Source organism: Pseudophryne corroboree, chromosome 2 (assembly GCF_028390025.1).
Source record: "Pseudophryne corroboree isolate aPseCor3 chromosome 2, aPseCor3.hap2, whole genome shotgun sequence".
Taxonomy (NCBI): domain Eukaryota; kingdom Metazoa; phylum Chordata; class Amphibia; order Anura; family Myobatrachidae; genus Pseudophryne; species Pseudophryne corroboree.
Genome location: NC_086445.1, coordinates 239,606,394 through 239,618,499, shown reverse-complemented (window position 1 = coordinate 239,618,499; position 12,106 = coordinate 239,606,394). Strand labels below are relative to the sequence as shown.

The following is a 12,106-nucleotide window of genomic DNA, read 5'->3' as shown; positions in this document are numbered from 1 at the left end:
AATTGACAGGGCCGAAATTTGAAACTTAATGGACCCCAATTTCAGGCCCATAGACACTCCTGTTTGCAGGAAATGTAGGAATCGACCCAGTTGAATTTCCTCCGTCGGGCCTTACTGACCTTGCACCACGCAACATATTTTCGCCAATTGCGGTGATAATGTTTTTGCGGTTACATCCTTCCTGGCTTTGATCAGGATAGGGATGACTTCATCCGGAATGCCTTTTTTCCTTCAGGATCCGGCGTTCAACCGCCATGCCGTCAAACGCAGCCGCGGTAAGTCTTGGAACAGACAGGGTCCTTGCTGGAGCAGGTCCCTTCTTAGAGGTAGAGGCCACGGATCCTCCGTGAGCATCTCTTGAAGTTCCGGTTACCAAGTCCTTCTTGGCCAATCCGGAACCACGAATATAGTGCTTACTCCTCTCCATCTTATCAATCTCAGTACCTTGGGTATGAGAGGCAGAGGAGGGAACACATACCCTGACTGGTACACCCACGGTGTTACCAGAGCGTCTACAGCTTATTGCCTGAGGGTCCCTGGACCTGGCGCAATACCTGTCGAGTTTTTAATCATGTGGAAGACTTCTGGGTGAAGTCCCCACTCTCCCGGGTGGAGGTCGTGCTGAGGAAGTCTGCTTCCCAGTTGTCCACTCCCGGAATGAATACTGCTGACAGTGCTATCACATGATTTTCCGCCCAGCGAAGAATCCTTGCAGCTTCTGCCATTGCCCTCCTGCTTCTTGTGCCACCCTGTCTGTTTACGTGGGTGACTGCCGTGATGTTGTCCGACTGGATCAACACCGGCTGACCTTGAAGCAGAGGTCTTGCTAAGCTTAGAGCATTGTAAATGTCCCTTAGTTTCAGGATATTTATGTGAAGTGATGTCTCCAGGCTTGACCATAAGCCCTGGATATTCCTTCCCTGTGTGACTGCTCCCCAGCCTCGCAGGCACAGGCGTGCGCAGAGACTGACTGGCGGGTGCCGCTCCGGACTTCCCCCCCTCCACGGCATTATAGTGTTCTCTCACCTCCCCTGTCCTGGATATAAACTGCTCACCTGGGCGGCCCAGGTGAGCGGACCAGGTGAGCAGTCTATATCCAGGACAGGGGAGGCGAGAGATCACTATAATGCCGTGGAGGGGGGGGGAGTCCGGAGCGGCACCCTCCAGTCAGTCTCTGCGCACGCCTGTGCTCGCAGGCTGGCATCCGTGGTCACCAGGACCCAGTCCTGAATGCCTAATCTGCGGCCCTCTAGAAGATGAGCACTCTGCAACCACCACAGGAGGGACACCCTTGTCCTTGGTGACAGGGTTATCCGCTGATGCATCTGAAGATGCGATCCGGACCATTTGTCCAGCAGGTCCCACTGGAAAGTTCTTGCGTGGAATCTGCCGAATGGGATTGCTTCGTAGGAAGCCACCATTTTACCCAGAACCCTTGTGCATTGATGCACTGAGACTTGGCTCGGTTTTAGGAGGTTCCTGACTAGCTCGGATAACTCCCTGGCTTTCTCCTCCGGGAGAAACACCTTTTTCTGGACTGTGTCCAGGATCATCCCTAGGAACAGAAGACACGTCGTCGGAACCAGGTGCGATTTTGGAATATTGAGAATCCAATCGTGCTGCCGCAACACTACCTGAGATAGTGCTACACCGACCTCCAACTGTTCCCTGGATCTTACCCTTATCAGGGAATTGTCCAAGGAAGGGATAACTAAAATTCACTTCCTTCGAAGGAATATCATCATTTCGGCCATTACCTTGGTAAAGACCCGGGGTGCCGTGTACCATCCATACGGCAGCGTCTGAACTGATAGTGACAGTTCTGTACCATAAACCTGAGGTACCCTTGGTGAGAAGGGTAAATTTTGACATGAACGTAAGCATCCTTGATGTCCCGAGACATCATGTAGTCCCCTTCTTCCAGGTTCGCAATCACTGCTCTGAGTGACTCAATCTTGAATTTGAACCTCTGTACGTAAGTGTTCAAAGATTTTAGATTTAGAATCGGTCTCACCGAGCCGTCCGGCTTCGGTACCACAACAGTGTGGAATAATACCCCGTTCCCTGTTGCAGGAGGGGTATCTTGATTTTCACCTGCTGGGAATACAGCTTGTGAATGGCTTCCAAAACTGTCTCCCTGTCAGAAGGAGACATCGGTAAAGCCGACTTTAGGAAACGGCGAGGGGGAGACGTCTCGAATTCTAATTTGTACCTCTGAGATATCACCTGAAGGATCCAGGGGTCTACTTGCGAGTGAGCCCACTGCGCGCTGAAATTCATTGAGACGGGCCCCCCACCGTGCATGATTCTGCTTGTAAAGCCCCAGCGTATACTGAGGGCTTGGCAGAGGCGGGAGAGGGTTTCTGTTCCTGGGAACTGGCTGATTTCTGCAGCCTTTTTCCTCTCCCTCTGTCACGGGGCAGAAATGAGGAACCTTTTGCCCGCTTGTCCACGAAAAGACTGCGCCTGATAATACGGCGTCTTCTCATGTTGAGAGGCGACCTGGGGTACAAACGTGGAATTCCCAGCTGTTGCCATGGCCACCAGGTCTGAAAGACCGACCCCAAATAACTCCTCCCCTTAATAAAGCAATACTTCCAAATGCCGTTTGGAATACGCATCACCTGACCACTGACGTGTCCATAACCCTCTACTGGTAGAAATGGACAACGCGCTTAGACTTGATGCCAGTCGGCAAATATTCCGCTGTGCATCACGCATATATAAAAATGCATCTTTTAAATGCTCTATAGGCAAAAATATACTGTCCCTATCTAGGGTATCAATATTTTCAGTCAGGGAATCCGACCACGCCAACCCAGCACTGCACATCCAGGCTGAGGCGATTGCTGGTCGCAGTATAACACCAGTATGTGTGTAAATACCTTTTAGGATACCCTCCTGCTTTCTATCAGCAGGATCCGTAAGGGCGGCCATCTCAGGCGAAAGTAGAGCCCTTACAAGCGTGTGAGCGCTTTATCCCCCCTAGGGGGTGTTTCCCAACGCACCCTAACCTCTGGCGGGAAAGGATATAATGCCAATAACATTTTAGAAATTATCCGTTGTTATCGGGGGAAACCCACGCATCATCACACACCTCATTTAATTTCTCAGATTCAGGAAAACTACAGGTAGTTTTTCCTCACCGAACATAATACCCCTTTTTTTGGTGGTACTCGTATTATCAGAAATGTGTAAAACATTTTTCATTGCCTCAATCATGTAACGTGTGGCCCTACTGGAAGTCACATTCGTCTCTTCACCGTCGACACTGGAGTCAGTATCCGTGTCGGCGTCTATATCTGCCATCTGAGGTAACGGGCGCTTTAGAGCCCCTGACGGCCTATGAGACGTCTGGACAGGCACAAGCTGAGTAGCCGGCTGTCTCATGTCAACCACTGTCTTTTATACAGAGCTGACACTGTCACGTAATTCCTTCCAACAGTTCATCCACTCAGGTGTCGACCCCCTAGGGGGTGACATCACTAGTACAGGCAATCTGCTCCGTCTCCACATCATTTTTCTCCTCATACATGTCGACACAAAAGTACCGACATACAGCACACACACAGGGAATGCTCTGATAGAGGACAGGACCCCACTAGCCCTTTGGGGAGACAGAGGGAGAGTTTGCCAGCACACACCAGAGCGCTATATATATACAGGGATAACCTTATATAAGTGTTTTTCCCCTTATAGCTGCTGTATAGTTAATACTGCGCCTAATTAGTGCCCCCCTCTCTTTTTTTAACCCTTTCTGTAGTGTAGTGACTGCAGGGGAGAGACAGGGAGCTTCCCTCCAACGGAGCTGTGAGGGAAAATGGCGCCAGTGTGCTGAGGAGATAGGCTCCGCCCCTTTTTCGCTGACTTTTCTCCTGCTTTTTTATGGATTCTGGCAGGGGTTAAATGCATCCATATAGCCCAGGAGCTATATGTGATGCATTTTTTTGCCATCCAAGGTGTTTTTATTGCGTCTCAGGGCGCCCCCCCCCCAGTGCCCTGCACCCTCAGTGACCGAAGTGTGAAGTGTGCTGAGAGCAATGGCGCACAGCTGCAGTGCTGTGCGCTACCTTGTTGAAGACAGGACGTCTTCTGCCGCCGATTTTCCGGACCTCTTCTGCCTTCTGGCTCTGTAAGGGGGCCGGCGGCGCGGCTCTGGGACCCATCCAAGCTGGGCCTGTGATCGTCCCTCTGGAGCTAATGTCCAGTAGCCTAAGAAGCCCAATCCACTCTGCACGCAGGTGAGTTCGCTTCTTCTCCCCTTAGTCCCTCGATGCAGTGAGCCTGTTGCCAGCAGGTCTCACTGAAAATAAAAAAACCTAATCTAAAACTTTCACTAAGAAGCTCAGGAGAGCCCCTAGTGTGCACCCTTCTCGTTCGGGCACAGAGATCTAACTGAGGCTTGGAGGAGGGTCATGGGGGGAGGAGCCAGTGCACACCAGATAATCCTAAAGCTTTCTTTAGATGTGCCCAGTCTCCTGCGGAGCCACTATTCCCCATGGTCCTTACGGAGTCCCCAGCATCCACTTAGGACGTTAGAGAAATACCCCTTTCCCTGTTGTAGGAGGGGTACCTTGATTATCACCTGCTGGGAATACAGCTTGTGAATGGCTTCCAATACCGCCTCCCTGTCGGAGGGAGACGTTGGTAAAGCCGACTTTAGGAAACGGCGAAGGGGAGACGTCTCGAATTCCAATTTGTACCCCTGAGATACCACCTGAAGGATCCAGGGGTCCACCTGTGAGTGAGCCCACTGCACGCTGAAATTTTTGAGACGGGCCCCCACCGTGCCTGAGTCCGCTTGTAAAGCCCCAGCGTGATGCTGAGGACTTGGCAGAAACGGGAGAGGGCTTCTGTTCCTGGGAACTGACTGTTTGCTGCAGCCTTTTTCCTCTCCCTCTGCCACGGGGCAGAAATGAGGAGCCTTTTGCCCGCTTGCCCTTATGGGGCCGAAAGGACTTATGTTGAGAGGCTACCTGGGGTAAAAATGTGGATTTCCCAGCCGTTGCCACCAGGTCTGTTAGACCTACCCCAAATAACTCCTTTTTGTAATCAGCATCACCTGACCACTGTCTTGTCCATAACCCTCTTCTGGCTAGTGTGCACCCTTCTCGGCCGGGCACAAAAATCTAACTGAGGCTTGGAGGAGGGTCATAGGGGGAGGAGCCAGTGCACACCAGGTAGTCCTAAAGCTTTACTTTTGTGCCCAGTCTCCTGCGGAGCCGCTATTCCCCATGGTCCTTACGGAGTTCCCAGCATTCACTAGGACGTCAGAGAAATAACGAGCGAACAACTCGGAATGACCCCCATGGTTTTACCCAATTGCTAACAAACTTGCTACTGCGATCAACTCAGAATTACCCCCATGGGTGGTCATTCCGAGTCGCTCGCAAGCTGCTTTTAGCAGCTTTGCACACGCTAAGCCGCCGCCTACTGGGAGTGAATCTTAGCTTATCAAAATTGCGAACGAAAGATTCGCAATATTGCGATAAGACATCTCTGTGCAGTTTCTGAGTAACTCGAGACTTACTCGGCATCTGCGATCAGTTCAGTGCTTGTCGTTCCTGGTTTGACGTCACAAACACACCCAGCGTTCGCCCAGACACTCCTCCGTTTCTCCAGCCACTCCCGCGTTTTTCCCAGAAACGGTAGCGTTTTTTCGCACACACCCATAAAACGGCCAGTTTCCGCCCAGAAACACCCACTTCCTGTCAATCACCTTCCGATCACCAGAACGAAGAAAAAACCTTGTAATGCCGTGAGTAAAATACCTAACTGCATAGCAAATTTACTTGGCGCAGTCGCACTGCGGACATTGCGCATGCGCATTAGCAACTAATCGCTCCGTTGCGAGAAAAAAATAACGAGCGAACAACTCGGAATGACCCCCATGGTTTTACCCAATTGCTAACAAACTTGCTGCTGCGATCAACTCAGAATTACCTCCATGGGTGGTCATTCCGAGTTGTTCGCTCGCAAGCTGCTTTTAGCAGCTTTGCACACGCTAAGCCGCCGCCTACTGGGAGTGAATCTTAGCTTATCAAAATTGCGAACGAAAGATTCGCAATATTGCGATAAGACATCTCTGTGCAGTTTCTGAGTAACTCGAGACTTACTCGGCATCTGCGATCAGTTCAGTGCTTGTCGTTCCTGGTTTGACGTCACAAACACACCCAGCATTCGCCCAGACACTCCTCCGTTTCTCCAGCCACTCCCGCGTTTTTCCCAGAAACGGTAGCGTTTTTTCACACACTCCCATAAAACGGCCTGTTTCCGCCCATAAACACCCACTTCCTGTCAATCACATTACGATCACCAGAACGAAGAAAAAACCGTGAGTAAAATTCCTAACTGCATAGCAAATTTACTTGGCGCAGTGCGGACATTGCGCATGCGCACTAAGCGGAAAATCGCTGCGATGCGAAGAAATTTACCGAGCGAACAACTTGGAATGACCCCTATGATCTCTTGCACAAGTGCAAACTTGTGCTGATTTAATAGCTCCTGTCTCATGAAGTTGTCAATATGAACTTTACTATAATGCCTGGCTACACAGGTAACATTGAAAACAGAGCTTCCTAGTATCAATCCCTCCTCTCCTTGCCTCACCCTCTACAGACAGCAGATGACAGAAAACAACGGAGCTAGCACATAGTTCCCTCAGTGTTACACATGGCAGCTACACGGACACTAGCTACGGCTACACAGCGCGCACATTCCCCAGCTGCTATGAGTTAGTACATATCACCAGCATCACACACTGGGAAGTTTTTATTTAAGGTCACTGCGATTGCGACACAGACAAATCCTTTCCCCAGTTAAATGTAGGACGCGTCACATGATGCTGAAACTAGGAGAAGTCAGCCCATGTCCAAGATGGCGTCGCCCATGAGGGCAATGTATTTGGGGAGCCGTGCTCTGGGGCGCCTGCGGGTCACGGGCCTGCTAAGGAACCCTGTTCCCGTCACCTCCAGGAGGGGTAAGAGCAAAGGGGGCAAGCCCCCCCCCCCCACTCCAGCAGCCCCGCGTCCTCCGGCGCCCGTAGCACTGCTCTTCCCCTCACCCCACCCCACGCAGCGCTACATGCCTGTTACTTGAACTGAATTGTTGTTGATGTAAAAGCTTTATCTGTTCAATAAAAATAGGAATGGTTAACTAAAGGTTCTGTGGTGTAATTAAAATACTTCTAAATGTGATCCCTTTAGTAATTATGAGAACATGTTAAAGCAATGCCCGTTTTCTTAGTCCTGCATGCTTTTATCCTCTTCTGGGTGTTTACATGGGTCTGGGACTCAGGGTCGACCACAAAAAGGTCGACACACCTTAGGTCGATGCCAATTGGTCAACACACCTTAGGTCGACATGGACAAAAGGTCGACAGGAACAAGGTCGACATGGAAAAAGGTTGACATGAGTTTTTTATGTTTTTTTGGTGTCGTTTTCTTTGTAGAGTTACCGGGAACCCCAATTAGTGCACCACGTCCCCTCGCATGGCTCGCTTCGCTCGCCATGCTTCGGGCATGGTGCCTTCGCTCCGCTGCCGCTTCGCTCGGCACAGATTACCGTTCCAATCGTAGTTCACGTGGATCGTTAAGTATGAAAAGGTTCCAAAAAAGAAAAAAATAGTGAAAAACTCATGTCGACCTTTTTCCATGTCGACCTTGTTCTTGTCGACCTTTTGTCAATGTCGACCAATTGGTGGCGACCTAAGGTGTGTCGACCTTTTTGTTGTCGACCTGGAGTCCGGATACCGTTTACATGTAACAGCAGAAAGCAGCATTTGTTGTATCAAAAATCTACATTCTTAACCCTACATTGTAATGGTGTGCAAGTATTTGTTTTAGAAGATCTTAATAATCTGCAATTAAATGGAAGTGAACGAATGTGGGCATTGTGCCAAGTGGACTGTGATTTGCAGGGTCATAGTGTATTTTAAAAAATTGCAATTGTGCGCATATGCTAAACAGCAGCTATGGCACAATGCATGCAGGGTAGCAGCATATGCACCCAGTTTATGCCAGGCATGTGTCATATACACGTGTGACAATTTATTTGCTTGCAAAACACTTGTTCACTATTAATAGACAGCAATAATGTGTAAAATAAAACCCTTCTCGTATACAGCAGAAACAATTCTCCATATCTTGCAATAATTATTTTCCTAAAACACACAAAAAGAGAAGCAACCGAGCAGCTTAGCATCAGCAGTACATTTACAGCTGTCCAATCCCAAGCAGTTCGCTAGTTCTGTTGTCTTGCATCATCACCTGCCTTGGTCTTAATCACCTGCAAATAATGGGGCTTATATCTGTGTCTTGGTCTGTTTGTTTGCAGTTGTGCGGACAGTCCTTTGCTGTACTCGGCCTATTTAAGAATGCATCTTCCATACCTGTTGTAATCCTCCAGCCACAAGTGTCTGAAAGTGTCAGAATCTCACAGATCTGCATAGACATGCAACCTATTGTGTTTGGGCATACACAGAACAATATCATGCTAGATGTGCTACATGCCTGGTGTAGGGGTGTAGTACTGCTGACCGGCGGTCAGGAGACCGCCAGTCAGCTTACCGACGCCGGGATCCCGGCGGGGAGGGGCGAGTGCAGCTCGCCACGCTGCAGGCTCAGTGGCGACCTGCGGTCGCCACGGGTTCTATTCCCACTCTATGGGTGTCGTGGACACCCATGAGTGGAAATAGTCCCTGTTGGTCATGATAGTGAGCCGTTGGGCTGGTGGGGGAGGTCATGTGACTGTCAGTCAGCTGACCGGCGGTCACATGAATACCACCCCTGGTGTAGTTCTCCAGTTACTTATATAGTGCATATGTATTTTGCAGTGCTTTATAGAGTATAGTTGGAAACTGGAGTACCAAGGGGAGAATATACAAACTTGCAAGGCTGTGGTATTGGGCAACCACTATTCGTATTCTTATTGAGATAGAAGAAAGGGGGAGGGAGAGAGAAAAAAAGAAACAACCACAGTGGTGGGATGTGGAAGTTGTGTTTTATATTTATCTTTGTAAATCATCCTTTTTCCCTGGCATTAAATGTACAGGGAGGCCAATCAGCCAAGCCTTGCTCATTCTGCAACTGAATTACGTACTTTAAATAATGGCCTGAAACGTGTGTATACAGACCCTCCAACATGACCCGCCCCACTAGGTACAAAATGCTCTGTTTCTGGACTTCCCTCTTAATTTATGATTTCCATCACCTGTGTTGAACTAGTTAAATGATAAGAAAGCTGTTTCTTCACAGGTGATGGCAATAATAAATTAAGAGGGAAGTCCAGAAACAGAGCATTGTGGGGCAGATGTATTAAGCCTGGAGATGGCATAAGGAAGTGATAAACCAGTGATATGTGCAAGGTGATAAACACACCAGCCAATCAGCTCCAATATGTAAATTAACAGTTAGGAGCTGATTGGGTGGTGTGTTATCACCTTGCACATATCACTGGTTTATCACTTCCTTATGCCATCTCCAGGCTTAATACATCTGCCCCAAAGGGGCGGGTCAGGTTGGAGGGTATGTGTATACTGTATGCACTTTAACACTTCTCTCAAGCTGGGATGGTGACATTGGAAACAGCAGGATCCAGTTTCTCGCTGTTTTTACATTTGTCTCAAATGGTTTTATGTCTGACTATTTTGCGTATATACAGTATTTGTAAATGTGATTGGTATTTCTTTTACATAAGTAAATTTACAGAATCAACATTTTAGAAATGTAATGTCTAAAAAAAAAAAAAAAATATTAAACATTGTTTAATACAAATAAAATGATATCCCCTTAATTTAAATATAATATTTTTTTCTTTGAGATTATGCTCATTTGGAGTTTTTCCACCTTTTTTTTTTTTTTTTTGCAGAAATATCATTCAAACTAGATGAGAAAACTGCTCATAGCAGCCTGGACCTGTTCAAGAAGGACACGGGGGTAATTTATCGCATGTTGGGCATTGACCCCTCGAAGATCCCCCAAAATCCTGAGCGTTTCAGAGAATGGGCTGTTGTACTTGGAGACAATCCGATGGTGAGTGGCCGCCATTACTGGGAAGTTACCGTGAAGAAATCCACTGAGTTCCGCATCGGTGTTGCAGATGCTGATATGTCTAGAGATGAGTGCATTGGAGTCAGCAACCGCTCTTGGGTCTTTGCCTACAGCCATAAAAAGTGGTATGGCATGGTGGTAAAGAAAACAATCCCCATCACCAACATTGGCCATCCAAGCAAAGTAGGGCTCCTGCTGGACTATGAAAGTGGAAAGCTGAGCCTCGTGGACTCTGAGAAAGGAACCCTTATCCACACTCTCATTGCAGACTTTCGAGGTCCTGTTGCGCCTGCATTTGCCCTGTGGAATGGAGAACTACTTACCCACTCAGGCTTAGATGTACCTGACAATCTTTAAAACCATCAAGTATTGTATTAAAAGTGCCTCTCCAGCCAGTATTATATTCTGGCATTAAACTTTCTGTTCAATATACTCCGTGGTTGATGGTCATACAGCTTTCTGCATATACAATATACTGTAAGGAGGTTAAGCTACAGCTGTGCATCGCTTTGTCGCCTTCACCGTTGGGCAGTGTCATGTGATGCTAGTGATTCGTGCTAGTAATTTGGTTCTAAGTTATCTACCTTACTGGAAAGTGTATCGCAATACAGACACATTTCAGTGCACTTATGAACACGAAGTAAACCAACAAAAGAAATACACCTGCAGAAGTGCATAGTAGATGACGTATCTCCCGAACAGATACTAAGACCACAGGAAACCTGAAGTTATTCTCAGAGATGCTCAATCATACAGATTCAGTTGTAGAGTAAGGTTATTTTTCAAGTGTTTGGGTGAAAGATATCATATTGAATTACTGTAGTTGACTCAATGATCATGAAAGGAGTTAACTACATGATCACTTATTTTTCTGGCTCTGCCTTGTAAAACTAAGAAAAATAAATTTTTTCACATGTAAGGGAACTACTGCAATACTCTTGAATTATATAATTTTGCCAAAACATAAGTTTTCCTGTCTCTTATTTTTAAAGAGGGATAATAAATATTATGCTTGCTTATATTACTTTGTCCTGTGACTTATTTTCTTTGCTCCGTTATTCTGGGACATCTCTGATTCTTGCAATGCACAACTCAGTAGGGCTACCTATTGGCTACTGTGTCATCCTGCAGCCAGAATGCAAGGTATGGCAGTCATTCTGGCTTGTGTTGTGGCCTGGGCCCTGGCTCCCACATGTGCATGTTGGAGATAGGCCAGTCATCCTCCTATTACTCTATAGGTGTAAGTAAAGGTGAGACTGTGCAGCAATGTTTTGGATATAGTTGGCATTACATCTGCAAAGAAGTCCACCTATGACATTCCCATGAGACTGAACAGTGCCCGTTCATTTGCATGGTCACCACCCAATTCACAGCAAGTGTAGTACATTGACAGATCAATACATATGCACTATCAGTTTCTGCCTGTGTGCCTGATATAACATATGCACATACGCGGTTTTCATTCTCATTTCCACTTATGAGACATCAGGCCCTACACTATATTCAGATTTTACTCCCGTAGTGAATATAATATTACTAATCATTTTTTTTTTTTTTTTTTTTAATATAGTGCTTTTCTCCCACAGGACTCTCTTCACATACATCAAAAAACATGGTACATTATACAAAGGAATTAGATTTACAGCAAGTTGAAAAACATACAGAATTGATAAAGAACAATAAAACCTAGAGAGCACAACAAGCATAATGCAGGGTTTGGTAGTATCTTCGACAGGTTATATATTCCACCCACAAAAGGTACCAGATGAGGCAGCCATGTTGGGCACTACGTTGGATTACCCTGGGGAGAACAGGTCACACCACTTTGTCACAAACTGGCCAGTCGATTCTTTAGATATGTCAATCTAACAAATCCCTGCCAGTGATTTATGATTGCTTCAGCATGTCTGGTTAATCAGACACAGTACTGCCACCGCTGGATTTGATGAATACAACACTAGTATTAAAATATCACAATTTATTCCTAAAATTGTACAATAGGTAAATATCAATAAAATATGCACATAAATAAACTAACAAAGAATGCAAGTGCTAAA

The 12,106-nt window shown here is 47.1% G+C and overlaps 1 protein-coding gene across 1 annotated transcript; it reads left to right on the top strand.

Moving 5' to 3' along the window:
- The first annotated feature begins 6,703 nt into the window (after positions 1 to 6,703).
- SPRYD4 (SPRY domain containing 4) lies at positions 6,704 to 11,070 on the top strand. Its single transcript, XM_063952566.1, has 2 exons — positions 6,704 to 6,979; positions 9,868 to 11,070. Exons 1-2 carry the CDS (start codon positions 6,868 to 6,870, stop codon positions 10,404 to 10,406), a joined length of 651 nt encoding a protein of 216 aa, XP_063808636.1. The 5' UTR covers positions 6,704 to 6,867; the 3' UTR covers positions 10,407 to 11,070.
- Positions 11,071 to 12,106: the final 1,036 nt, after the last annotated feature.

Excerpts from the sequence above, each read along its gene's own strand:
- SPRYD4 (XM_063952566.1), top strand. The coding sequence starts at position 6,868 with ATGTCCAAGATGGCGTCGCCCATGAGGGCAATGTATTTGGGGAGCCGT. Across the intron at positions 6,980-9,867 it reads TCCCGTCACCTCCAGGAGGG|AAATATCATTCAAACTAGAT; the intron begins GTAAGAGCAAAG and ends TTTTTTTTGCAG.